This window comes from Mustela nivalis (assembly GCF_964662115.1).
Source record: "Mustela nivalis genome assembly, chromosome: 7".
NCBI lineage: Eukaryota > Metazoa > Chordata > Mammalia > Carnivora > Mustelidae > Mustela > Mustela nivalis.
The window spans coordinates 95,392,747-95,416,400 of record NC_139026.1 but is presented as its reverse complement, the minus strand read 5'-3'; the positions used below and the strand labels follow the sequence as shown (position 1 = coordinate 95,416,400).

General features: G+C 46.1%; 2 protein-coding genes across 5 annotated transcripts; one reads left to right on the top strand and one right to left on the bottom strand.

Annotated features, from left to right (window-relative positions):
• The first annotated feature begins 109 nt into the window (after positions 1–109).
• On the top strand, positions 110–15,179 carry GLS2 (glutaminase 2). Of its 4 annotated transcripts, XM_082741818.1 has the most exons (21): positions 112–568; positions 718–814; positions 926–955; positions 3,275–3,300; positions 6,408–6,507; positions 6,950–7,071; positions 7,689–7,818; positions 8,351–8,430; positions 8,517–8,680; positions 8,896–8,954; positions 10,250–10,282; positions 10,568–10,626; positions 11,137–11,203; positions 11,355–11,405; positions 11,629–11,805; positions 12,500–12,631; positions 12,745–12,837; positions 13,005–13,066; positions 13,566–13,642; positions 14,285–14,348; positions 14,501–15,179. In XM_082741818.1, the coding sequence occupies exons 1-21, from the start codon at positions 387–389 to the stop codon at positions 14,655–14,657; spliced, it is 1,962 nt and encodes a 653-aa protein (XP_082597944.1). In that variant the 5' UTR covers positions 112–386; the 3' UTR covers positions 14,658–15,179. The 4 variants fall into 4 exon arrangements, with proteins under 4 accessions (XP_082597946.1, XP_082597944.1, XP_082597943.1 ...); XM_082741820.1 differs by lacking the exons at positions 926–955; positions 3,275–3,300 and having other exon boundaries at positions 110–568; XM_082741817.1 differs by lacking the exons at positions 718–814; positions 926–955; positions 3,275–3,300 and having other exon boundaries at positions 258–568.
• Positions 15,145–17,217, bottom strand: SPRYD4 (SPRY domain containing 4). Its single transcript, XM_082741829.1, has 2 exons — positions 17,045–17,217; positions 15,145–16,736 (listed from the first exon to the last, which is right to left on the bottom strand). The coding sequence occupies exons 1-2, from the start codon at positions 17,127–17,129 to the stop codon at positions 16,198–16,200; spliced, it is 624 nt and encodes a 207-aa protein (XP_082597955.1). The 5' UTR covers positions 17,130–17,217; the 3' UTR covers positions 15,145–16,197.
• Between the last annotated feature and the right edge of the window lie 6,437 nt (positions 17,218–23,654).

The window sequence follows — 23,654 nt, the reverse complement described above, 5'->3', positions numbered from 1 at the left end:
CTTTTCTCCGCCCCCAAGGTCTTTGCTTCCCCGATGATTGGACCTGAACGTTGTCCATCCCACCTTCGGGCACCGCCCTTTTTTAACCACCCACTAAACGCCCCTCCACCCCCATTTTCTCTCCTATCCACTGCTCGCCCATCCCCTGTTTAGGGGCGCGTGAGTGCATTTCGCAATGGTCGGAGACACTTAGGGACCGGCCCCTCCCCCTGCTCCGGGACCCCACCCACTGGGCCCCTCCCCACCCCTCCTCTCCACATCCTAGGCTCCGCACTCCAACACCCAGCTCCCCCCACCTTGCGGCGTTCGCGATTCCTCCCGCCCTCCCTCCAACCAGCGCTCAGACTCCTCGGGCGCTCGGGCCGAGCGAGAGACGCGCTGGGGGGATGCGCTCTATGAGGGCTCTGCAGAATGCGCTGAGCGGGGCCGGCAGTCACTGCTGGCTGGGAGGCTGGGGTCACCTGAGCCGGAGCCCTCTCCTTGGCGGGGGCGTCCGGCACCACCTCAGTGAGGCCGCGGCGCTGGGCAGGGAGACGCCGCACAGCCACCAGCCGCAGCGCCAGGATCAGTAAGGCTTGCGGGACAGGGGCAGGGGACAGGCTCGCTCGCTACTCCCACTGTCGTTGTCGCCAGTTCCCGAGTCCCTTTACCCCGAGAGCGCATATCATCTCCCCTCTCTTCTCCTCGTTCACTAGCCTGCGATGCCTTTTCCTTTAGATTTGGGGCTTTGGGTCCGCCGCGCTCGGGCGGTAACACGCCGTCCGCCCGGGAGGGCGTTTGGGCAGGTCGGTCCTCGGGATGGTGCCTGTCCAAGGTGCGTACTTAACTGGGAACGCAGATGGGCGCGGAGTGTTGCTTGGTGCACGTGTCTGAGTGCAGGGCCGTGTGCGCACCGCGCATCCTCACCCTCCCTCTCTCTTCCTAGGTCCACGGATGTATTTTAGGGGATGAGTGGGTATGGAACAGCCTCCCGTCTCGTGCTTGGTGTACTTGGGTCTGTCCAGCTATATGGTGTGTCTGTGTTCGGCATGTCCTCGGCGTGTAATGTGTGATGCGCGTGTATTATTAGTGCGCAGGTATGTGCGTGTGTCGTTTGCTTATGTGTTGGATGTGTGCGTTGTCAGGGCCCTCAAATCTGTAGAATAAGGGTAGTTTCCAATTGGCTGTTGAATGAGGAAAGTCGTAATAGGGAAAAAATCGCAAGATACAGATTTCTCAAATCAGACCCAGTCAGAGCCGTTGTTTGTGCAGCTCAGGCTCCCCGATTTAAAAGGTTCTCTTACAAAGAAATCATAATAATAAAAGGTTTGCTTCCCTTGGGCTATTATTCTGCCCCAGAGGCTGCACCTCTCTCCACCACCCAGGAACACTTGGTGGCTGAGCCTCTTTTCTCCGAAATGCAGACAGAGCTGAGAAGGAAATTTTGTCCTTTCCAGAAGCCAACGTAGACACTGCCCAAGTAGCTCTTGCTCTGTTATAGCAGGAACAAAAATGGACCATCTCCCTGTCATTGACATGTACTGATAACATTCAGAAAGACATGTACATCATAATTAAAGTAGCCAGACAGACACAGCACTGACTGTCTCACCACCACTGGAGCCTCTGTCCTGACAGGTAACAGACCAGTAAGGTATGATTTACTTATTAATTTTTAGGCTATACGTGCCTCTTCTCAAGGAAACGTGGAATATTGAACTTTCAAAAACTAGCCCTCTCTCTTCCATTCCACTCTCTATTCCAACTTTTCCCAAGTAATCACCATGAGAGAAATGGTGGGATAGCGCAATGCCTTAACCTCCCTCACCTTAAAACCTTCTGCGAGATGGGGAGCGAGGGGTATCCCTGATTCCTTCCACACACTCTTCCTTGTCCAGTTTAATCAGGTGATAGACATGTTCTGGGGAACCTTGATCCTCCTGCCTCTGACTCTCTGTGCTCCCAGGGAATTCGTGGTAAGGGCCTTGATCTGGTGTTCTCTTGAGCAGAACGAGTTGAAAGGACTGGGAGGGCATGCGCTCTGGGAGTGTGATACCATAATGGGGAGGGGTTCTTGTGTTTGAGGGGGAAAGGAAAGGAGAAAAGAGAAAATGCCCTGTTATTCGGGTTCTTGTTTGTTTTTTAATATTTAGCTTTCTTATTTTTTGTTATAAAAGAAAAACAAGATAGAGTATCAAGAAAATAAAGGACCCCAATATTAGAGGTAACCCACTATATATCCATATATACCTTATATATGTATATATAAAATTTAACACAAATAGGATCATAGTATTCATATTTTTGGTAACCTATCTTTTTCATTTATGAACAGCTTTTTTTTTTTTTTTAAAGAGGGAGAGCTTTTTTTAAACGGGGGAGCTGGAGAGGGAGAAGTGGGCACCCCACTGAGCAGGGAGCCTGATGTGAGGCTTGATCCCAGGATATGAGCCGAGGGCAGATGCTTAACAACTGAGCCACCCAATAGCTACAAGCAGTTTTTAATATTGAATATGTATGTGTGATATCATCATTTTAATGGTGGCTATTTAACCATTTCGAGATTATATTATATGAGGCATCATAATTTATGTAATCAATTTTCAGTCTGGTTCCTGCAAATTCTTGTGCACCTACTCAATTATTTCTTAGAGTAAATTCCTAGGAGATTTTGCTTCCCAGAGACAACTGTCATCAGTATCTTGTATAACCTTTTAGAGATATTTTATGCATGTATCAGCAAATACATGTTGATATTATTTTCTGTTCATCATGCTGTATACATTGTCCTGCACCTTGTCCCCCCCCCCATATTATAGATCAATCCATATTTGAGCCAAAGGGTATGCAGTTTACTTAAGGCTTGTGATACCTTAGTGGTGTGGCATAATTTCCTGTCTTCCTTCAGCTTCCAGACACAGAGAGGCCTGCCCTAAAGTGTTCTATATAATAGCCTTCTTGACTTATTCCTCAGATAGCTTTTTCACCCTTCTTCTATCATTGCATGGATCCTGTGCTCCCTAAAGTCATTGGCCTCGTGTGACAACTGGATTTCCTCAGAAAAAGAAATGCCCCTCTCCTGGTATTCTCCTGGCCCTAAATATGTACATGCATCGTCTATGCCAAGTTTCTTGAGAGACTTGTTATTTTCTAATGCATTGTTTTAATAGATAGTATGTCCATATTCATATATACCATATTCAATAAATACTGTATACATATTCATATGGTTCAAAATTCAAAATATGCAAAAAGATATGTAGTGGACAATATCCCTCCTACTCCTTTTGCCCAGCACCTGCTTCATCACCCTAGAGGAAGGTAAATCAGACTTAAAATTTTCTTTCTTTCTTTTTTTAAATAGGTTTCTTATATATCCTTCTAGAAATATTTTGTGCCTGAAGAGGGAAGTATATCTTTTTTCTTTTAACATAAATGGTACCATACTATGAACATGGTTCTACAGCTTGCTTATTTGAGTTAAAATGACATCTTATTTTTTTTTAAAGATTTTATTTATTTGACAGAGAGAAACAGCGAGAGAGAGAACACAGCCTGGAGGAGGGAGCCTGATGTGCAGCAATATGACATCTTAGATAACATTCCATATCAGTACTTAAGGAACTCTCTCATTTCATTTTTTATACTGCATAATATGTCATTACATGAATATATCATAATTTACCTAGCTAGTTCCCTGTTGATGCACATTTAGGTCATTTCCAGTCTTAACTATTACTAACAATACAATAAATGTGAATATGTTACTTTGCAGGTGTGTAAGTATACACTTACAGGATAAATACCCAGAGTCAAATTGTTGGGTCAAAGAGTTTTAAAGGATCTTAATTTCAAATACCTGTCATGTTTAGAATGATCTGAAAAAATATTTCCTCTAAATCTGTTGGCATATTAGTAGCGGAATTCATGAAAACCAAGAAGTCTTCAGTACCTGAAATTTTAAGCACTATAAGCCAGCAAAAGAGAGATTTGGGGAAACAGGAAGCTTCCTAGAAATGTAAATTGGTAATTCTCTATTGAAGACCCACTATGTGTTAGGGACTTTGCTCAATGTTAGGAGGCAAAAATTTATAGAGGGATATGTATCTATATAGATATATATTTAGATCTATATAGATATATATTTAGATCTATATAGATATATATATAGAGAGAGAGATAAAGATGTATGAAGAGGGAGGGGTGGGAGAATGGGCAAAATGGGTGGGGGTGTGGAAAATAAAGCCTTAAAAAAAATTGGGAGAATTGGAATTAGAAATTTTTATATCTTAAAAAAAAAGAAAAAGAAATTTTTACATCTTGGGGCACCTGGCTGGCTCAGTCAGTGGAGCATGCAACTCTTGATCTCCATATCACGAGTTTGAGCCCCACATTGGGTGCAGAGGGTATTTAAAAATAAAATCTTTAAAAAAAGGGGAAATTTTTACATCTTTTCTAAATTTAATCTATAATCCAAAATATCATCTGTTTAGATTTTGCAATGCACTTCTAATTTAGAAAAATAATGAATGTAGTGTCGTAAAAAAAAAAAATCACAAAGACCTAACAGTGGAGCAAGGGAGATCCTTCTGTCAATAAGATGGTGGGTTGTGTCATACCAGCAGTATAAACAATATTGGGAGGTTTGAGGAAGTCTTTACGGAATTAGTATATTTGTCTGGACCTTGAAGGATGAGCAGGACTGTCCCAAGTGAAGGAGAAAAAGGTCATTTCATACAGAAGTTGCAGCATAAGCAAAGGCCAGGAACGCTGACAATGCCTGGCCCATTTGGACACCTACCTATTATCTGGCATAACTGGAGTGTCAGGGCATGGTGGAGAATAGGAAAGGAAGGTTGGCAGGCCTGGTTTGTTTTTGTTTGTTTGTTTTTAAGAGTTATTTATTTGAGAGAGAGTGTGTGCATGTGGTGGAGAGGCAGAGGGAGAGACTCTTCTGGAAAATTCCCCACCAAGCACGGAGCCCAACTCAGGGCTCATAACTCATGAGATCACGACCTGAGCCAAAACCAAGAGTCCGATGCTTACCCAAATGAGCCACCCAGGTGCCCCTGTTGGCAGGTTTTAAAGAGCCTTGAGTGCCAAACCAAGAAATAAGAACTTATTTTGTAGACACTGGGGAACTATCAAAGGTTTTTGAGTAGAGAAATGATATTTGAGTTTTTTTTTTTAAGATTTTATTTATTTATTTGACAGAGTTCACAAGTAGGCAGAGAAGCAGGCAGAGAGAGAGGAAGGGAAACAGGCTCCCTGCTGAGCAGAGAGCCCGATGAGGGGCTCAATCGCAGGACCCTGGGATCACGACCCGAGCTGAAATCAGAGGCTTTAACCCACTGAGCCACCCAGACACTCTGATATTTGAGTTTTAGAAAGAACTGGCACATGGTGGAAAATGGGTTGGAAGTCAAGGGAGTGTAGTAACAGTTAGGGAATAGACAACGTGGACTGCTAATAAAGAGACATGGTTTACTGAGCATTTACTTTGTGAAAGACTTTTTCGCAAAATGGTATGTTAATTAAGCCTACTTCACCCATGTGAAGTAGACATTGTTACCCTTATTTTACAGATGAGGAAGGAGGTTCAGCAAGATTAAATAATCTGACTTACTAACCCTATTAAGGTCACACAGCTTCTAAGGGGCAAATTCGGTTCTTTCTACTATACCATGCTGGCATAGGAGAAGAAAAGAGGGTGGATTTGAGAGACATTATGGTGGTTACCATAATGTGGGGTACCAACTGAACGTGGATGTAAGGTATGGGAACTCTCCAAATGATTTCAAGTTTCCAGCTTGGCACCAGGGTGTGTGATACCACTATTAACCCAAATGGGGAGCACAGGAAGAGGAGCAGAGGGAGGGAGGTGAGATAACATCAAGTTTGGACATTTTGAGTTGACAGTGCCTATAGGACATCTAGAAATGGAAGTGTCTAGAAGGCAGCTAGAAATAAAGGTCTGAAAGTTAGAAACAAAAGAAAGCTAGAGAGTAAGATTTAAGACCTCCCAGGAAAGATGTGAAAGCTGGAAGTATAGGGAGAGATCAAATGATTCAGGCAGGAGGGTTGAGTGAGGTAGAGTGAGGACACTTACCTATTTGTTTGTTTGTTTGTTTGTTTATGTATTTATTTATTTTAAAGATTTTATTTATTTCAGACAGAGCAAGTGAGAGAGTGAGCACAAGGGGGAGAGGCAGAGGAAGAAGCAGGCTCCCCGCTGAGCAGGGACCCCCCCCTCCCCCAAACCCAGGACCCTATGATCATGACCTGAGCTGAAGGAAGGCAGACGCTTAACCGACTGAACCACTTTGGTGTCCCTAGGACATCTACCTATTTATAAGGCCATGTTCGAGGAGGATAAGCAGAGAGTTCTCATGTTCCTCTCCTCCTTTCCTATCTCTGCCCCCAAACAGTGACTCATCAGAGAGTGGCATGCTATCCCGCCTGGGTGATCTGCTCTTCTACACTATTGCTGAAGGACAGGAACGAATCCCTATCCACAAGTTCACTACCGTAAGTTCCTCTCTTATCTTCTCAGAATGCTGAGCCCGCAGGATCTCTGCAAAGCAGGAAAAGGAGGACAGGAAGTGTAGGGCAGCTAACACATTGCCTCATGAGGGTGAAAAGTAGGAGATGGCAGTAGATATCAAGGCTCATAAGGCAATCCTATCTCTGCTCCAGGCTGGAAAGATTAAACCCTCGGACTCAATCCATATTCTTAGTTTGAAACTTTGACCCAAGGGGTTCAGAAACCAGCTGCCTTGATGAAAAAGGGCAGGAAACTCTTATCAGCCTTCAACCCTGCACCTTTCCTCCTTTCTTAGTCTGCAAACCCATTTGGTCCACTTGTCGTAGTAGTTGGGGTTGAGCTAATTGTTATCCATTGGGAAAGAAGGTTAGGATTGCATTACTGTCCTTGTAGTTGACCTTACCAGGCTTATTCTTTCCCCTAAAGGCACTGAAGGCCACCGGACTGCAGACATCAGATCCCCGGCTCCGGGACTGCATGAGCCAGATGCGTCGCATGGTTCGAGAGTCCAGCAGTGGTGGCCTCTTGGACCGAGATCTCTTCCAAAAGTGAGGGCCCCACAGTCAAGGGCACCATTCTCAGAACTGTTCTGTGGACAGCAGAGAGGGCTCCTGGGGACTGGATCAAGTCCAACTCCTCAATGTATTACTTATTTATTATACAAGTAACATATGAATGTTCACATACTCATTATTAAAAGTGCAAACAACATAGAAATACATGTTCTCCCTTCCCTGTCTCCCCAACCCCAGTCCCTTTTCCTGGAAGGAAGCATTGTTGACAGATTAGTGGGTATCTTATAGATAATGTCCTATGCATTTATGTACATATAGGAATATATGTAAATATACTTATATGATTTAGGAATTTTAAAAAATATTAAGGTGACCCACTGTACATATTATTTGAGTACTTATTTTTTTTTCTCATATCCTAAGACACTGTGTCTTGGGCTATCTTTCCACATCATTGCCACCCCTCATTTTAGGGGCAAAAGAAACTTGAGACCCAGAAAGATAAAGTAATGTGCCAAAGGTTATATAACAGCTGTTGGTCCCAAACCTAATGACCACTCACACTCTCCTTATTCCTGACTTCCCTGGCTCCGGAGTGAGTCGCAGCTGCATCTCTCCAGCCCCCTAACCCCATCGTGTCTGGGATCCAGGTGTGTGAGCAGCAACATTGTGCTCCTGACCCAGGCATTCCGAAGGAAGTTTGTCATTCCTGATTTTGAGGAGTTCACGAGCCATGTGGATCGCATCTTTGAAGATGCCAAAGAGCTCACTGGAGGCAAAGTGAGGGCCAGGGGACTAAGGGCGGGACAAGGGTTCTGGGCCAGATATGCCTTGCTTCTTGGAAATTTCTGGGGGCTGGGAATCCATGATTGAGAGATGAGAAGCAGAATCTCTAAAAATGGGGACAAGGGTTTTATGTATTTCTATACATGTGATTTCTAGAGCAGAGGAGGGAAGCCACAGTTCCAAAGGGGACAACTGGCATGAAGGATTCAATAGAACTTTGAAGGAGACCTGTAGGGTAATTAAGCCCAAGACCCAAAAAGGGAAGCTGACCCCCAAATTCTCTACTTTTTACCTTCTGTAGGCTTTACTGCCATCTCTATCGGGATAAGGCTACAGAAAGATAAAGCCTTCTTAGACTTAAGACTTGGGTGTCCCTGGGAACAACAGGCAGGAGGGAACCCTGTTGCCCTGCAGAAGACAGAATTCTCACTTTTATCTAAAAGAATTTCCTGACCCTGAACCTCAGCTCTGTTCCCCTCTCTACATCCATATCCCCATTCTGTTTTCTCTCCCCACTCACGCCCAGGTGGCAGCCTATATTCCCCAGCTGGCCAAGTCTAACCCGGACCTGTGGGGTGTCTCCCTGTGCACTGTGGATGGTCAGCGGTGAGATGCCTGGTGAGAGGATGGGGAGGCAGGGCACAGGTGCAGAACATAGGCTGATCCTTTTCACGGCACCTGTCTGCTTGCAGGCACTCCGTGGGCCACACAAAGATTCCCTTCTGCCTGCAGTCCTGTGTGAAGCCCCTCACCTATGCCATTTCCATCAGCACCCTCGGCACTGACTACGTGCACAAGTTTGTGGGCAAGGAGCCCAGTGGCCTACGCTACAACAAGCTCTCTCTCAATGAGGAAGGTGAGTGCCACCAGAGCTCAGGTCAGACTCATAGGTGTCCCCCTTCTTATTCCCACCTACCCCTGCAGCCCTATTTGTTTCCCTGACCTTCCTGGTCAGTTCTGTCATTTTATCCTCCCCAGCAAAGAAAGATTTGTCTAGCCTGCAGAGTGGGCAGGCTGTAAAGGAGGCTTTGCACAGTGGCTAATAAGACTGGGTGGTTTGTATTTCCCCAGGAATCCCCCATAACCCCATGGTCAATGCTGGTGCCATTGTCGTGAGCTCCCTGATCAAGGTCAGTGCCATCCTAGCCTTCTGGAAGGTACTGTTCTCTAAATCCCCTTGTTTCTATATTCCTCATATCTGCCCAGCTCTTCAGGGGGATTACTGGGTCTTTGATTCCTTTGAGGGTCTCCAGGTGGCAGTGAGGGCACAGCAACGACCACATATATTGAAGATGTTAGTAAAAGGAACTATACCTCTGCCCCCACCCATGAGTCTGGAGCCCAGAGCTTCCTGGCCCTTAGAGAAGTGAGCAGGTCTTGACCCCTGCCTAGGACCAAGGGCCACATGCCAGATACAGGGGGAGGACAGCACTACTGGGCACTGATTGGCCACTTCTGGGTGAGGGACACAAAAAGAAGGGTGAATGGCCAGGCCAGGGCAGCTATTCACGTCACCTGAAACTGTGAGTTGGCCTTGAGCAAGGGCATCAGGCTGGCCTGTCAGCTGTAGGTCTCCCAGGGCTTGAGCAAGAACCTGAGAACAGCGTGGGCAGCAACATTCCAGAGCCAATCACAGCCCCTCCTGAGGAAGGTGGTGTTAGGAACCCTCCCCCCAGGGACTCAGGTGTCAGTGTCCCTATGGTGTTGACACTATAGTTGACATGTGTAGGAAGCAACAGGGTGTGGTGGGGGTGGGGTGGGAGACCAGGCTCAAGCTCTCCCTTGCCCTGGGTTACCTCTGCCTGCAGCCCTATAACCCGCACCTGCCTCATCCTATTCCCATTGAAGTAGGCCTTATTGGACCTGACTCTTAGCTAAGATCTTCAGCTTTATTTTGGTTATCAATATAATCTATATAACAATATTCTGTGCAACACACCTCTTATCCCATTTCTGTTAATCCCATTGGAGATAGCAATGGGAGTCAGGGATATCTTAAAGTACGGCGCCAGCCTGGGCTGTAAGGGATGGGGATGCGGATCAGAATTGGAGTGGGACTTGGGGGACAGGACTGGACTCAGGACAATGGAAGTGAGAGGCAGGGATGAGGCCTGGGATTGAGAATGGAATTGGAAGTGAGACTCAGATGGGTGAGACTCATGGATGGGCTGAAGTTATCTGTACTCATTACTTGATAATAAAATCTAAATGGTTTGGTTTTTAAGATCACTAGATATGTAGGCATACCCCTCCATATATATATATCAGTCGTTAAAAAAAAAAAATCATCATTGTAAAATGTAAAATATTCCCAGTGGCAATTAAACTCCACTAAGTCCTCCTGACACTCCCCTGTCATCCTAGGCTTGGAATGCTGATTGATCTCTCGATCTCGATCTCTCTCTCTCTCTCCCTCTCTCTGCAGATGGACTGTAACAAAGCAGAGAAGTTTGATTTTGTAAGTTCCCTTGCTACTCAGCTCCTGGCTGCTTTTCTCCATAGCATGTTGTCCCCTCCACCTACCCCAGTGCTCAGCTCTGACTCCACTCTGATAGTGCACCAGCCCATACTACTAGAAGCCTTATTTCCAGAGGCGTGGGAATCTATGGCCTCAGAGGGGAAAGACTCCTGAGTCTCTGCTGGGATAATGACTTAGAAATTCAGAAGGCTTCATCAGGCTAGTATGTGTTCAGTAGGGGTCCTCACCCATGTGATGCCTTTCATGCCCCCTTTCCTCTTTCAGGTGCTGCAATATCTGAACAAAATGGCTGGGAACGAATACATGGGTTTCAGCAATGCCACGTAAGGCCCCGTTTGCGGGATTGGCCGAATACATTGTGGGATATGTGCACTTGCCATAGAGAAGGGGGATGATAGAAGCTTAAGAGGAAGAAATCCAGGAGAATTTTGGCTACCCAGCTTCCTCTGAGCCAATTCATTGATATTGGTTTATCTTGTAAAATAATTTCTTCCATTTCTCTTTAGTATTTAGAGAGGCAGTGTGAGGGTTTATTCCCAAGCCCTTCTTGCCAAGCCTCTCCAAGCCAGAAACCTCCTCATCAGTTTCTCCAAACTAGATGACTAGACAATTTGGGGGTTGGGAGTTTCTTTTTCACACTTAACAGTAAAGCTATGTCCAGTGCTTGCTCAGGGTCAGTAGTTTTCTCCATGATTTCCGTGAGGATTTATTTGGGGGCTGACTTAGTTTGACACGTGTGATCTAGTTCTGTCTCTCTCAGGGAAGGTATTTTTTCCCCTTCTCCTAAAACTCACCCCTCAACCATCAAGTACTAAATTGGGTGTTTGCTTCAGATTCCAGTCAGAGAAGGAAACAGGCGATCGGAATTATGCCATCGGCTATTATCTAAAGGAAAAGAAGGTAACTGGGAGAAGCTGGTAGAGAAAGTCCCTGCGAATTCTGCAGCTGGTGGAAGGGCACATGGGTTTGGGGACTTTGATTGAGATCCTGGCAGTGTGACAGGGTTTGCTGATGGCCTGAAAAGAAATGTTCTCCCTCTTCTTCCTTACAGTGCTTTCCTAAGGGGGTGGACATGATGGCAGCCCTCGACCTCTATTTCCAGGTAAGCACACACTGCTGTTCAGCTCAGGGCCAAAGGAATAGGACAGTCCGCCATCCTTGCTCTGACCCACATGAGGGATGCGTCCTCTCCAGTGGTTTTGGTGTCCTTCAGAAACACCAGGGGAACTTTCTGAAAGATCAGGAGGCCAAGAACGTGGCTCTGTGCCCAAGAACATGGTGTTCATGGTCCACATTGCACCCACCCCTCTGCCTTGTCTCTACAGCTGTGCTCAGTGGAAGTGACCTGTGAGTCAGGCAGTGTCATGGCAGCCACCTTGGCCAATGGCGGGATCTGCCCCATCACAGGAGAGAGCGTCCTGAGTGCTGAAGCAGTGCGCAACACCCTCAGCCTCATGCACTCCTGTGGCATGTATGACTTCTCAGGCCAGTTTGCCTTCCATGTGAGTGCTTCCAGCCCTGCCATCGTTTGCTACCGGTCTGGAGCCAAGAAGTAAGGCCATGGAGTCTCTGAAGGTAGAGGCTGGAAGCTTGTTCCTGCCTCTCCTTCGTAACTCCTAGTCTAGCAGTTGGGCTGAGAGTCCTTAGGCGAGTCTGTCAAACACACCGAGTCCCTCAAACACATTAATACATGATGTTGTGGCTTCTGAACCCCACTTCTGCCACCCTCCATGTACCTGGCACTTCTCCTCTAGGCCTCGGTGTAGAGGTCCCTTCCTCAGAGAGGCTCTGCTGACCATCCTGTCTCCAGTAGGCCCCCCTCCGACTGCTTTCTCTATTGCAGCACTCTGCTTCTTTCCTCCTGTGTTATCTCATAAGCTGTGATTCTTTTTGTCTCTTGATCGTCCATCTCCTACCACCAGCATGAAGTCAAGAGACTATCCTAGTTCTAGGGCAGCATCAGGCACAGCATAGACACTCAACAAGTATTTTCTTACTGAAGCCACGAGTTTAAAGGAGATAGGACAGGAGAGGAGTAAGGAGTAAGTAAGGAGTAAGGAGTAAGAAGCTAATTAACAAGCCAAGAGGTTGAGGTGGACATGACCTTGCCTGTGCAGTCATTTGGAATAGACGAATTTATTAATCCAGACTTGAGGGCACCACTAGCTTATCCTCAGTCTCAATTTTATCTCCAAGGTGGGCCTGCCGGCCAAGTCAGCTGTATCAGGAGCCATCCTCCTAGTGGTGCCCAATGTCATGGGAATGATGTGTCTGTCACCTCCCTTGGACAAGCTAGGGAACAGCCATAGGGGCATCAGCTTCTGCCAGGTGAGTTATTTTGCCTGAAGATCTTAATGATTTTGAATGAGTAAATGAAAAAATTTTGAGCTCCTAGTGAGTGCAGGGAGTAAATAATCAATCTCTTTGGCTTACAATTCTAGAAGCTGGTGTCTCTGTTCAATTTCCACAACTACGACAACCTGAGGCACTGTGCTCGAAAGTTAGACCCACGGCGTGAAGGGGGAGAAGTTCGGGTAAGGAAAACCCCAGGTGGCTTGTAAGACTATTTCAGAATAGAACATTCCATTAGTGGTTTAGCAATACCCTTGGCTAAGCATCTTTGGAGAAGGGTCACAGGACAGAGCTGAGCATGGGTGAGCCCAAAGTCACAGTTAATCTCAGGTGGGAATTTGTTTTCCAGAACAAGACTGTGGTGAACCTGTTATTTGCTGCCTATAGTGGAGATGTCTCAGCCCTTCGAAGGTACCAAATAAACACAGTAAAATACTCCTGATCAGAGATCTCATTAGGAGTCAACACCGCAAAATAGTTAAAGGATTCAGCTTTAGAGCCAGATAGAATGGATACAGACTGCATTTAAATGAGATTGTTTTAAGTACAGTGACTGCAATGTGATACTAATTTAAATAATGGCAGCCATGTTATGATTAATCTGGGTGCTAAGAGCAGAGTCCTAGGAGGGAAGTAAGCACCCTGCCTCAAGTAGATCACCAACATCAACAAACATGTGCTGGGCACCTTCCAAGGGTAGGCAGTGATGTTTCTGGAAGCATCACACCCCTGTCTGATTTGGGAGTAACAGTCTCATCTGGGTATGGAACATGATTATGCAGGGTCTACAGATCTTAGTGAGCCTGTTTTATTTTTTCTGGAACCTATCTAGTCAGAACCCCACTTCAGAAAAGACACTAGTGATTCTAGACTAATTTGGGTAATTCCAGCTGCTTTCCACTACCCTCAGGTTTGCCTTGTCAGCCATGGACATGGAACAGAAAGACTATGACTCCCGCACAGCCCTGCATGTTGCTGCAGCTGAAGGTATCTGAAGGTTAAATAAAAGGGGAACCAGAGCTTAAGATCCTTTTTTTTTTTTTCTCTTTAAAAAATATTTTATACCTTTTTTTTTTTTAAAGATTTTATTTATTTATTTGACAGAGAGAGATCACAAGTAGATGGAGAGGCAGGCAGAGAGAGAGAGAGAGGGAAGCAGGCTCCCTGCTGAGCAGAGAGCCCGATGCGGGACTCGATCCCAGGACCCTGAGATCATGACCTGAGCCGAAGGCAGCGGCTTAACCCACTGAGCCACCCAGGCGCCCCAATACCTTTTTTTTTTTTTTAAGTAAACTCTACTCCCAGTGTGGGGCTCAAACTCACAATCCTGAGATTAAAAGTCACATGCTCTACCGACTGAGCCTGCTAAGCACCCCAAGACCATTTCTTTTCTATGAAGAGTACTCCCTATTGTATATGCCCATAAGGTTACAGGGGCAGCAACTAGTGTTGTCCAGATGCCCTGCAGTCTTCAGGCCAACTATTATTGGCTGCCACAGGGAGCACAATGGGAAGAGGCCTTTCCCCCACCCCTCTTGGTTCAGACTTCAGCTGCCAAAGTCTAATGTGGCTAACACCAAAAGGTTGAGGATCTATACCATCTCATTTTCCTTCTGCTCATATTCCTAGGACATATTGAAGTTGTTAAGTTCCTGATTGAAGCTTGCAAAGTGAATCCTTTTGTCAAGGACAGGTAAGAGTAAGCTAAAATTGGAGGTGGCAGGGGCGGGGGTGGAGTCTGGGCACAGCTTCTCTCCCTGTGCCCTCCAGCCACCCCAGTCATGTAGTGTGACCAGAGCACTGTCACTGTCTTCTTTCCCTGATCCCAATCTTGGTTCCTTTTAGGTGGGGCAACATTCCCCTGGATGATGCTGTGCAGTTCAACCACCTAGAGGTGGTGAAGCTGCTTCAGGATTATCAGGACTCCTACACACCATCGGAGACTCAGGCCGAGGCAGCAGCAGAAGCCCTGTCCAAAGAGAACTTAGAGAGCATGGTGTGAGCCTGGGACATGCACATGGTCCCTGCTCGAAGAAAAGCACGAGCTGGCCACACACTTAATCCATAACCACCAAACATGCTATGGACAGCCACACTGCTTCAGTGGGGACCAAGACTTAGGCCACCACTTTCTGTGAGAGTGAAAATACCCCATTCCCTTGACAGACAGAGTCTAGAGAAGTGCCTTGGTGGACACATGCAGTACAGCAATCCATGGAGACGATGAGCTTCTTCAAGGTACAGCCTAATGGTTTGGCCCACTCAGAATCATCCCAGGTCTTCGCCCAGGTCCCCTCTCCCTCCCCTAAAGAAACCATCATGAGAGAGACAGAGATACTCTGGAAAAGGGGCCCTAGCCACCATGCACAGGTATATGTCCAAAGAGGAAGTAGGACAGCCATGTACCAGGTTTTAACAGTCTGGACAGGTCTGCCCTCCTTGGCTTGAAAGTACTGCTGCTACTGCTAATTTTATAGACAGAGAAAGTATTTTGTGCTCAAATAAACTTTAATTACACAAATTATTATTGTTGTTAAACCCAGTTCTTATCCCTCTTCCTTTGGGGTATCCAGCCGCATCACCATCAGAAAGGAGGATAAAAAGGAACTGCAAGGTCAGAGCCTGAGAATACCTATTTCACATATATACTCACCCCACCACGTTTTCCTCAACCCTAAATATTACTGTAGGTTAACTGTATTCACCTGCCAGAGGTCAGGTTGTGGGGGGGACGGGGAGGGAGAGGTGGCAATACATGAGGGTTTGGGACTAAGCAGGCCCCAAAATGGGTTGTGCAAGACTTCAGGCCTCCCTCCTCCCTCTGGAAGTTCCAACTGTGGCAAAAGTATCTTATCTCCTTTGGTCACTGTTGTAACTAGCCCAGTGATTCTAACAGATTGACCAAATGTCAGAGGTGTGCAGATTAAGGCAGATGGACTCTGGGTGGTGACAGCTGCAGCTGTGTGGGGCTGAGAGTCTGGCACTGAGGTACTGGGGAAGGAGGGCCCTATTTCATTCAGACACAGTAAAGCACTTCCTGAGGGATCCAGAGCCCAGACTCTATGTGCTATAGAGAGAAAGGTCCAAGTCACTGACTGCACCACTCCTCCAGCCAGAGGTAGAAAGGATTTACTCTGGAGAGATCCTGTAGTGCCCCAAGGTGGGGGGGGGGGTATTATATGGGGCAAAAGGAGGCAGAGGTATCACAGTGATGAATAAATTCAAAGTTCAAAGCTAACACCCCAGGACTGAATGCAGTCTGAGAAAGCTCTGGGTACAAGGAAGCAGAGGAGCTGAAGGAAGCCAGTCAGGCAAAGTACACACATGATAGCTTGGGAAATCAGCAGTAATTTGGGGATGGGGAAGGGTAGCTGTATGCCCAGTTTTCACGGGGTATGGGAGAGGAAGAAGACTAAGATATTGCACAGAGAACCCAACACTGCATTTCCAAATGAGACACTGTGCGGTGGCAAAATTAAAAGGTTTCAGACACTTTCAGAGAATGATTGAGAGCATGATTAGGGACTCCAACAATGGACATACTAGAGGCCTTCAGGCACCTCAAGCCCTGACTGGGTCAGCAGCTCTCCATCCCAAAGGGCAAAGGCAGGTACCACTGGACCTCGGAAATCTGTCTGAAGCGTGTGAACCACAGCAACCCTGCTCACATCCACCAGGCTCAGCTTCTGGGCCTCATACTCCAGCAGCAGCCCCACCTTCTCTGGCTGCCCGATGCCTTCAACAGGGGCTTTTTCGTTGGCCAACATGGTGTGCCACTTGCGCTGGGCATAGGTGAACACCCAGGAACGATCGTCAACACCGATGCAACTGTCCCGGGACATGTCCACATCTGCCACTCCTATCCGGAACTGGTGGGAGCGCTTCACTGTCACCTCCCAGTAGTGCCTGCCACTGGTGACCGCTGTGTCTGCCAGCACCACAGCCCACTCCCGGAAGCGCTCCACATTCAGGGCCAACTTGGTGGGCTCCAATCCCACTATGCCATATTTGACACCTGTATCACCTCTGAAGAGCGCTAGACTGCTGTGAGCCGTTCTTTCGTCCAGTTTGAAGCTGAAGCCTGTGAGCAGAGCAAAGAAACTGGATGATGACGGCGGTTAGAACCCCACAACTAGGGATACATACACATTACGATCTGAAAGGCAGTCATGAGTTCACGAGTACATGGGAAAGAGAATGTCACGCGGGCAAAAGTGGGGCACTTCAATATGGACCTTCGGACCCCTCGGGATTGAAAAAAAAAAAAAAGTGCCCCCTGTTTGGACTCCAAGACCAACGCAGATGGGGAGGGGAAATGAACCAAAGGAGCTCCCGGGAATAACGGTAACCATTTTGGAGATAAAAGAGAGTAAAAGGAAATAATCTTACCTCTGCGGGCTTCGGCGGCGGCAACCCCCAATCGTTTGGCTCCCCAGCGGCATGAGCAAAACGAACGTGCAAAAGGCAGCGCCATCTTGCGCCAGGGATGACTAGGGCACGCCCCCTGGCCTGGGACCTCGCCATCTGCCTGCCAGCTCCTTTCCGACGTGGTGCGCGAGTGGCCGCAGCGCAGTATGATGACGTAAAAGAGCCAGCGCCCGGTAGGGGAGCCATTTTAGTGAATTCTGCTCAGGTCAGGACCTGGTAGGTACAGTTTGTTTAGTTTTTTGCTGAGGGGCTTGCTGCTCACGTTTTTACCAAGTAGGACCTTTAAAAAGATGGAGTAGTAAGAGATCAAAAGTAGATTTTAGAATTAAGCAATAATCGGATTCAAACACGGCTCCGCTATGTGACTTTGGGCAAATCACTTAACTTCTCCGAACCTTAGTGTTTTCATTTGTAAAACAAAAATAATAACCCTTTAGACCTTGGTAAAAATTAAATTGAGAGAATAACCTAGAATACAACCTGACAAAAAGCGATTCCTAGGTGAAGTGACAGGTTGTTTTAATAAATAATAATATGTAAGTACTGTAAATGTTGGTTTTGTATTTTAAGGGTTGTTGGAGAAGGACTCAATCTCTACTGTATATTTCGTTCCTCATTGGCAGATTTGTATATTCAACAACCTATTAGATATTTCTACCTGGATGTTCCTGACCCCCACTCCCCCTGCCCCCAGTTAGCTAGTCACCTCAATTTAACATGTCTAAAACTTACTTTGTCTTCCTAAACAAGCTTCCTCCTCTACCTAGGTTCCCTGACTTCTGTGAAGTACAACCCATAACCAACCAGCTTCCCAGGCTAGAAACCTGGAAGTCCTTGACTTCTTTGTCTCCCTCATCTCACATATCTGATTGTCCTTGAACCCCAATCAAATTATTTCTCCCCTGGATTACTGCACTGGCCTTCTAACTGGACTCCCCATTCTCCCCATTGCTGGGAAGAGGGAACATTTAAAGAGGCAGCTAGATAACGCATGTATTTGGTGTTTTGTTTTGTTTTAAGATTTTATTTATTTATTTGAAAGAAATAGAGAGTAGAGAGAGCATGTTGGGGGAGTAGGCAGAGGCAGGGAAAAGCCAACTCCCTACTGAGCAGGGAGCCCTATGCAGGGCTCAATCCCAAAACCTTGCTTTTATGACCTGAGTGGAAGGCAGACCCTTAACCATTGAGCCACCCAGGTAGGTGCCCCTTGCCTGTTAGGGTGGTTGTGTTTTCGTTTGTTGTTGTTTTTATTTGACACACAGTGCACAAGCAGGGGACAGGCAGTCAGAGGAAAAGAGAGAAGCAAGGAGCCTGATCCAGGACCAGAACCCAGAACTCAGGGATCATGACCCCTGCTGAAAGCAGATGCTTAACCTACTGAGCCACCCAGGTGCTCCACCTGTTAAGTTCTTGGAAATAGGGATTAAGATGGGTTCTTAAGAATTCTTAGGAATGGGAATTAAATCCTTTGTTCTCTGTGCCCTAGGGCCTCAGTATTACCTTTAACACAGAGTAAGTGTACTGTTGTTTTTGAATTAATACATGAATGAGGATGAAGGGAGAAAGTTTTGTACCCACATTCTTGGAGTGCAGTGGCTGGCTCATTCTCCGCCAGGGGTCAGCCTGGTCCAGCCTTTACATCCTGCCTAATGTGTGAGAAGAGATGTTTCTATTCCTCTTAATTCTAGGAGCAAAGGCATGGAGGACAGATTTCCTTCAGAAAAGTCCTGCTCTGTCAATACTTTGCATCTTGGTAGTAATGAGAGAAAAGTTCCTGGGTTCTGTTTCTATAGTTTTTCTCCTTAGGTTCCATCCTAGATGCGAGAGCTAAAGCAATCACTGCATATCCCTCACACTGTCAGTTAGACACACCTCTATTACTTTATTCCTGTTCAGGAAATAGCTTCTTGCTTGTCATCTCTTTTGTTATTTCACTTTTGCACACTGACCATCCACCCTATAAACTCACCTTCAGTGTTCAGATGATTTACCTACCTCGTTGCTAATATACAATAATTAATTCCCTTTTAAAAAAGATTTTATTTATTTTTTTGACAGAGAGAGTCACAGCAAGAGAGGGAACACAAACAGGGTGAGTAGGAGAGGGAGAAGTAGGCTTCCTGCTGAGCGGGCTGGAGCCCAATTTAGGGCTCAATCCCAGGACCCTGGGATCACAGCCTGAGCCGAAGGCAGCCGCTTAACCACTGAGCCACCCAGTCGCCCCACAAGTAATTAATTCTTAACATTTCCATGCATAATCATTAAGAAGTGATAGAGTTTCACTTGATAGAAAAAAGGGGAAAAGAGATTTAAGGTAGGGGTGCCTGGGTGGCTCAGTCATTAAGTGTCTACCTTCAGCTCGGGTCATAATCCTGGGGTCCTGGGATCAAGCTCCACATGGGGCTCCCTGCTTGGTGGGAGGCCTGCTTCTCTCTCTGCCTGCCTCTCCCCCTGTTTGTGTTCCCTCTCTCGCTGTGTGTCTCTGCTAAATAAATAAATAAAATCTTAAAAAAAAAAAAAGACATTCAAGGTATAGGGAACAGCTTCTGCTAAAGCACTGGGTAATGAAATAGAATGAAGTTTTGAGGAGTGACAAGAAGCACAAAATTGTCGGCCTCATCATGGGGAGATATGCTGAATTATGTTAAATTCAGTTAAAGCTGAATTATGAAGAGTCACATATTCACAGTAAGAATGTCTTTCAGGCATTCAGGAACAGTTGAAGGGCCACAGGGAGATGACAAATTACAAGTACTTTTTTTTTTAAAGATTTTTATTTATTTATTTGACAGAGATTACAAGTAGACAGAGAGGCAGGCAGAGAGGGGGGGAGAGAGAGAGAGGGAAACAGGCTCCCTGCTGAGCAGAGAGCCTGATGCGGGACTCGATCCCAGGACCCTGAGATCATGACCTGAGCCGAAGGCAGCAGGCTAACCCACTGAGCCACCCAGGCGCCCCTACAAGTACTTCTATTAAAGATTTTATTTGAGGGGCACCTGGGTGGCTCAGTGGGTTGAGCCGCTGCCTCCGGCTCAGGTCATGATCCCAGAGTTCTGGGATCGAGTCCCGCATCGGGCTCTCTGCTCAGCAGGGAGCCTGCTTCCTCCTCTCTCTCTCTCTGCCTGCCTCTCTGCCTACATGTAATCTCTCTCTGTCAAATAAATTAATAAAATCTTTAAAAAAAAAAGATTTTATTTGAGAGAGAGCATGCACACGCATGAGTAGGGGGAAGGGCAAAGGAAGAGGGAAAAACAGACTCCACAAGATCATGACCTGAGCTAAAGTCAGGTGCTTAACCAACTGAGCCACCCAGGCACCCCTACAGGCACTTTTATAAAGATAAAACTGGCAGCAACATGGAGAATGAATTGAGGGAATGAGACCAGAAACAGGGTCAAATGGGGGCACCCATTAACTGCTCAGTTGGTTAAGCAACTGCTTTGCCTCAGGTCATGATCCTGGTAGTCCCGGAATCGAGTAGTGCATTGGGCTCCCAGCTCCATGGGGAGTCTGCTTCTCCCTCTGACCTTCTCCCCTCTCATGTTCTCTCTCACTCTCTCTCTCAAATAAATAAAACCTTAAAAAAAAAAAAAAAAAGAGGGTGGCTGGGTGGCTCAATGGGTTAAGCCACTGCCTTTGGCTCAAGTCATGATCTCAGGGTCCTGGGATCGAGTCCCACATCAGGCTCTCTGCTTGGTGGGAAGCCTGCTTCTCCTTCTCTCTCTCTGTCTGCTTGTGATCTCTCTCTCTCTCTCTCTCTCTCTCTCTGTCAAATAATAAAATATTGGGGGAAAAAAAAAAAAGAAACAGTCAATGGGGTCTAAAGCCACTAGAATCCTCAGGTGAGAGATGGTGTTGGTTAAGCCATGTAAGAGGTAGAATGGGTCGAGTTTTGGTGACTGGTTAGGTGGGAGTGAGAGGATAGGAGAAGGAGTCAAAGCTGATTCATGGGACACCTGGGTGGCTCAGTTGGTTAAGCGGCTGCCTTCGGCTCAGGTCATGATCCCAGCGTCCTGGGATCGAGTCCCACATCGGGCTCCTTGCTCCGCAGGGAGCCTGCTTCTCCCTCTGACTCTTCCTTCCACTCTGTCTGCCTGTGCTCACTCTCACTCACTCTCTCTCTGACAAATAAATAAATAAAATCTTAAAAAAAAAAAAAAAAAAGCTGATTCATAGGTTTCTGATTTAATGGGAGAATACAAAAGGAAAATCATGTTTGAATGGGGGAATATAGTTCTTTCTGTTTTTTCGTGGGTTTTTAAGAAAGATTTTATTTATTGGGGCTCAGTCATTAAGTGTCTGCCTTCAGCTCAGGTCATGATCCCAGAGCATGGGGCTCCCTGCTCTCTGGGAAGCCTGCATCTCCCTCTACCACTTCCCCTGCTTTTATTCCATATCTCTCTCTCTTTCTCTCTCTCTCTGTCAAATAAACAAAATCTTTAAAGAAAAAAAATATTTTGTTTATTTATTTGTGACAGAATGAGGGGGGGGTGGGGAGAGCCAGAGGGAGAGGGAAAAGCAGACTTCCTGATGAGCAGGGAGCCCAATGTGGGGCTCCATACCAGGACCCCGAGATCATGACCTGAGCTGAAGGCAGATGCCCAGCCAACTGAGCCACCCAGACATCCCTCATTTTGTTTCAGGCAGGCTGTATTTGAGGTGTCTACAGGACACCCACGTGAAAATGTTCTGTAAATATGTGGATATAAATTTTGAGGGAGAGTGGAATAGATGAAGTCATCTAAGGAGAGGCTGTCAACTAGAATAAGAAGGGTATAAACCGATGGTGCAATGCTAGTGAAAACCAGTATCTTAGATAACACATATACTGTTAAGTAAGTACTTAAAACAGGTTCTAACCATAATGAGCATTGATTTGTCTGGCATGGAGTTATATATGACTCCCTAGGAAGAAAAGGGAAGAAGGAGGCAAGAACAGGATGTGTCAGTCTGTTTTCACCTTATTTCTTAGATTAGGCCATTTTTAACATGTGGGGGTCCTCATCTGACCCACATGCTAATTGGAGCTCTTAGCTATAGACACGAGAGGGATGAGGCACTCAGATGTTGGTGATTGTTCTGGACTTTGCCAGGAGTCAGCAGTCAGCAAAGCATAACCAGAGAAAAAGAGAGAAGGGGGGCCCTCAGGAGCTAGCCAAAGGGGCTGCTAGGCTGGCTTGTGCTATGCTGGGGCCTTTGTCCTATGAAACTGTCCACACAATGGAGCTGGGTTACATGCTGATGTGACATTCTGAATATGGGTTAGGATAGAGATTCCATGTGGGGGATGCAGAGACAGATGCTCACCCAGCCCCTCAGGACCACATCTCAATTCAATTCACCCTACGTTGTAATTGCCACAGAGGATGTTCAAGACTTGATAACCATAAATTATGTGTATATCTGATTAATTCATGAATCACTTCATTTACATTTGAAGGCAGCTAACTTAACACATGTTTATTGCCTGGGTATATCTCATTTGATCCTCATAAAATCCTATAAGATCAGCAAGTTAGATACTTCTATTGAACTCAGACCTAGGTTATGCTCTAAGTTTTGATCATACAGGCTGGCTGTGGTTTGGCTTCAGAGAGGTAGTAAGCTGGTGGATACCATCAGAGGTGGTGGTAATCACATGGGACCCACTGTGGAGAAATGAGACAAGACAAATAGCTCTGCCTGAAGATTCCCTGAGATTTATAGATGTACTTACTCCCTAATATTATAGATTATGCTTCCTATGGCACCTCCCAGAGACTGAGAAATGGAGCCTTCTTTATTGAAGAGGGTACAGTAAATTTAGGATACCTAGCCCCAGGAGTATAAAGAGTTTGGAAGGCTGATTGTTAGTAATCAAGAGATAACTCAGTCTAGTTAGTGTAGAGATAGATGAGACTCCAGGATGCTCACTTCTACAAGCAGTTAATACTTAAAATAAGTTTGTAACTACTCCAAGTTTGTTGTTTTGCAAATCCTTTTCCTCCACATCCATAGTTCTTAGTAGGAAAAAAAAATCAAAAACATGTGTATGCCTACTCAATGGCAGAAGAAAGAAAGGGAGAGAATCTAGAATTTAAAATTTTGGCAACCCCTGGAAAGGACCCCAAATATAACAAAGTAGAGTGATAGCAAAAAAAAAAAAAAAAGAAAGAAAGAAAAAAAGAAAGAGAAAAAGAGAAAAGAAAAGAAAAAGAAAGTGACCAAAGCCAACCAGAAGAGATGACAAGGATAGGTTGGGATGTGTCCTGGGTAATCCTAGAAGTGTTCAACCCCAGGAATCCCCTGCAGTCCCAGGAAATTCCTCAGAGGAACTTTCCTTTGCAGATTCTAGTGGCCCAGTTGCCAATTCATCATTGGTACCTTCTCACTGGCTTGCTCTGTTTCTGGTGAGGAATGGAAATATCCTTATCTTGCCTTCCCTGGAATCCTCATTGTTTTCCAGATCCTTGCTTTAGCTTTCCTCTTCACTTCTCTGGCTCCTGAAACCCAGTTGTATAAAGATGATTAGGAAGTGGAAGGATGAGTCCTACTTTCACTGTGAGCACTTCTGGTAGATAGAAGCCATTAT

Coding starts and splice junctions, on each gene's coding strand:
- GLS2 (XM_082741818.1), top strand. CDS start 387: ATGCGCTCTATGAGGGCTCTGCAGAATGCGCTGAGCGGGGCCGGCAGT. Junction 10,627..11,136: donor ATGGGTTTCAGCAATGCCAC/GTAAGGCCCCGT, acceptor TGTTTGCTTCAG/ATTCCAGTCAGAGAAGGAAA. Junction 11,204..11,354: donor ATTATCTAAAGGAAAAGAAG/GTAACTGGGAGA, acceptor TCTTCCTTACAG/TGCTTTCCTAAGGGGGTGGA.
- SPRYD4 (XM_082741829.1), bottom strand. CDS start 17,129: ATGGCGCTGCCTTTTGCACGTTCGTTTTGCTCATGCCGCTGGGGAGCC. Junction 16,737..17,044: donor CGCCGCCGAAGCCCGCAGAG/GTAAGATTATTT, acceptor CTCTGCTCACAG/GCTTCAGCTTCAAACTGGAC.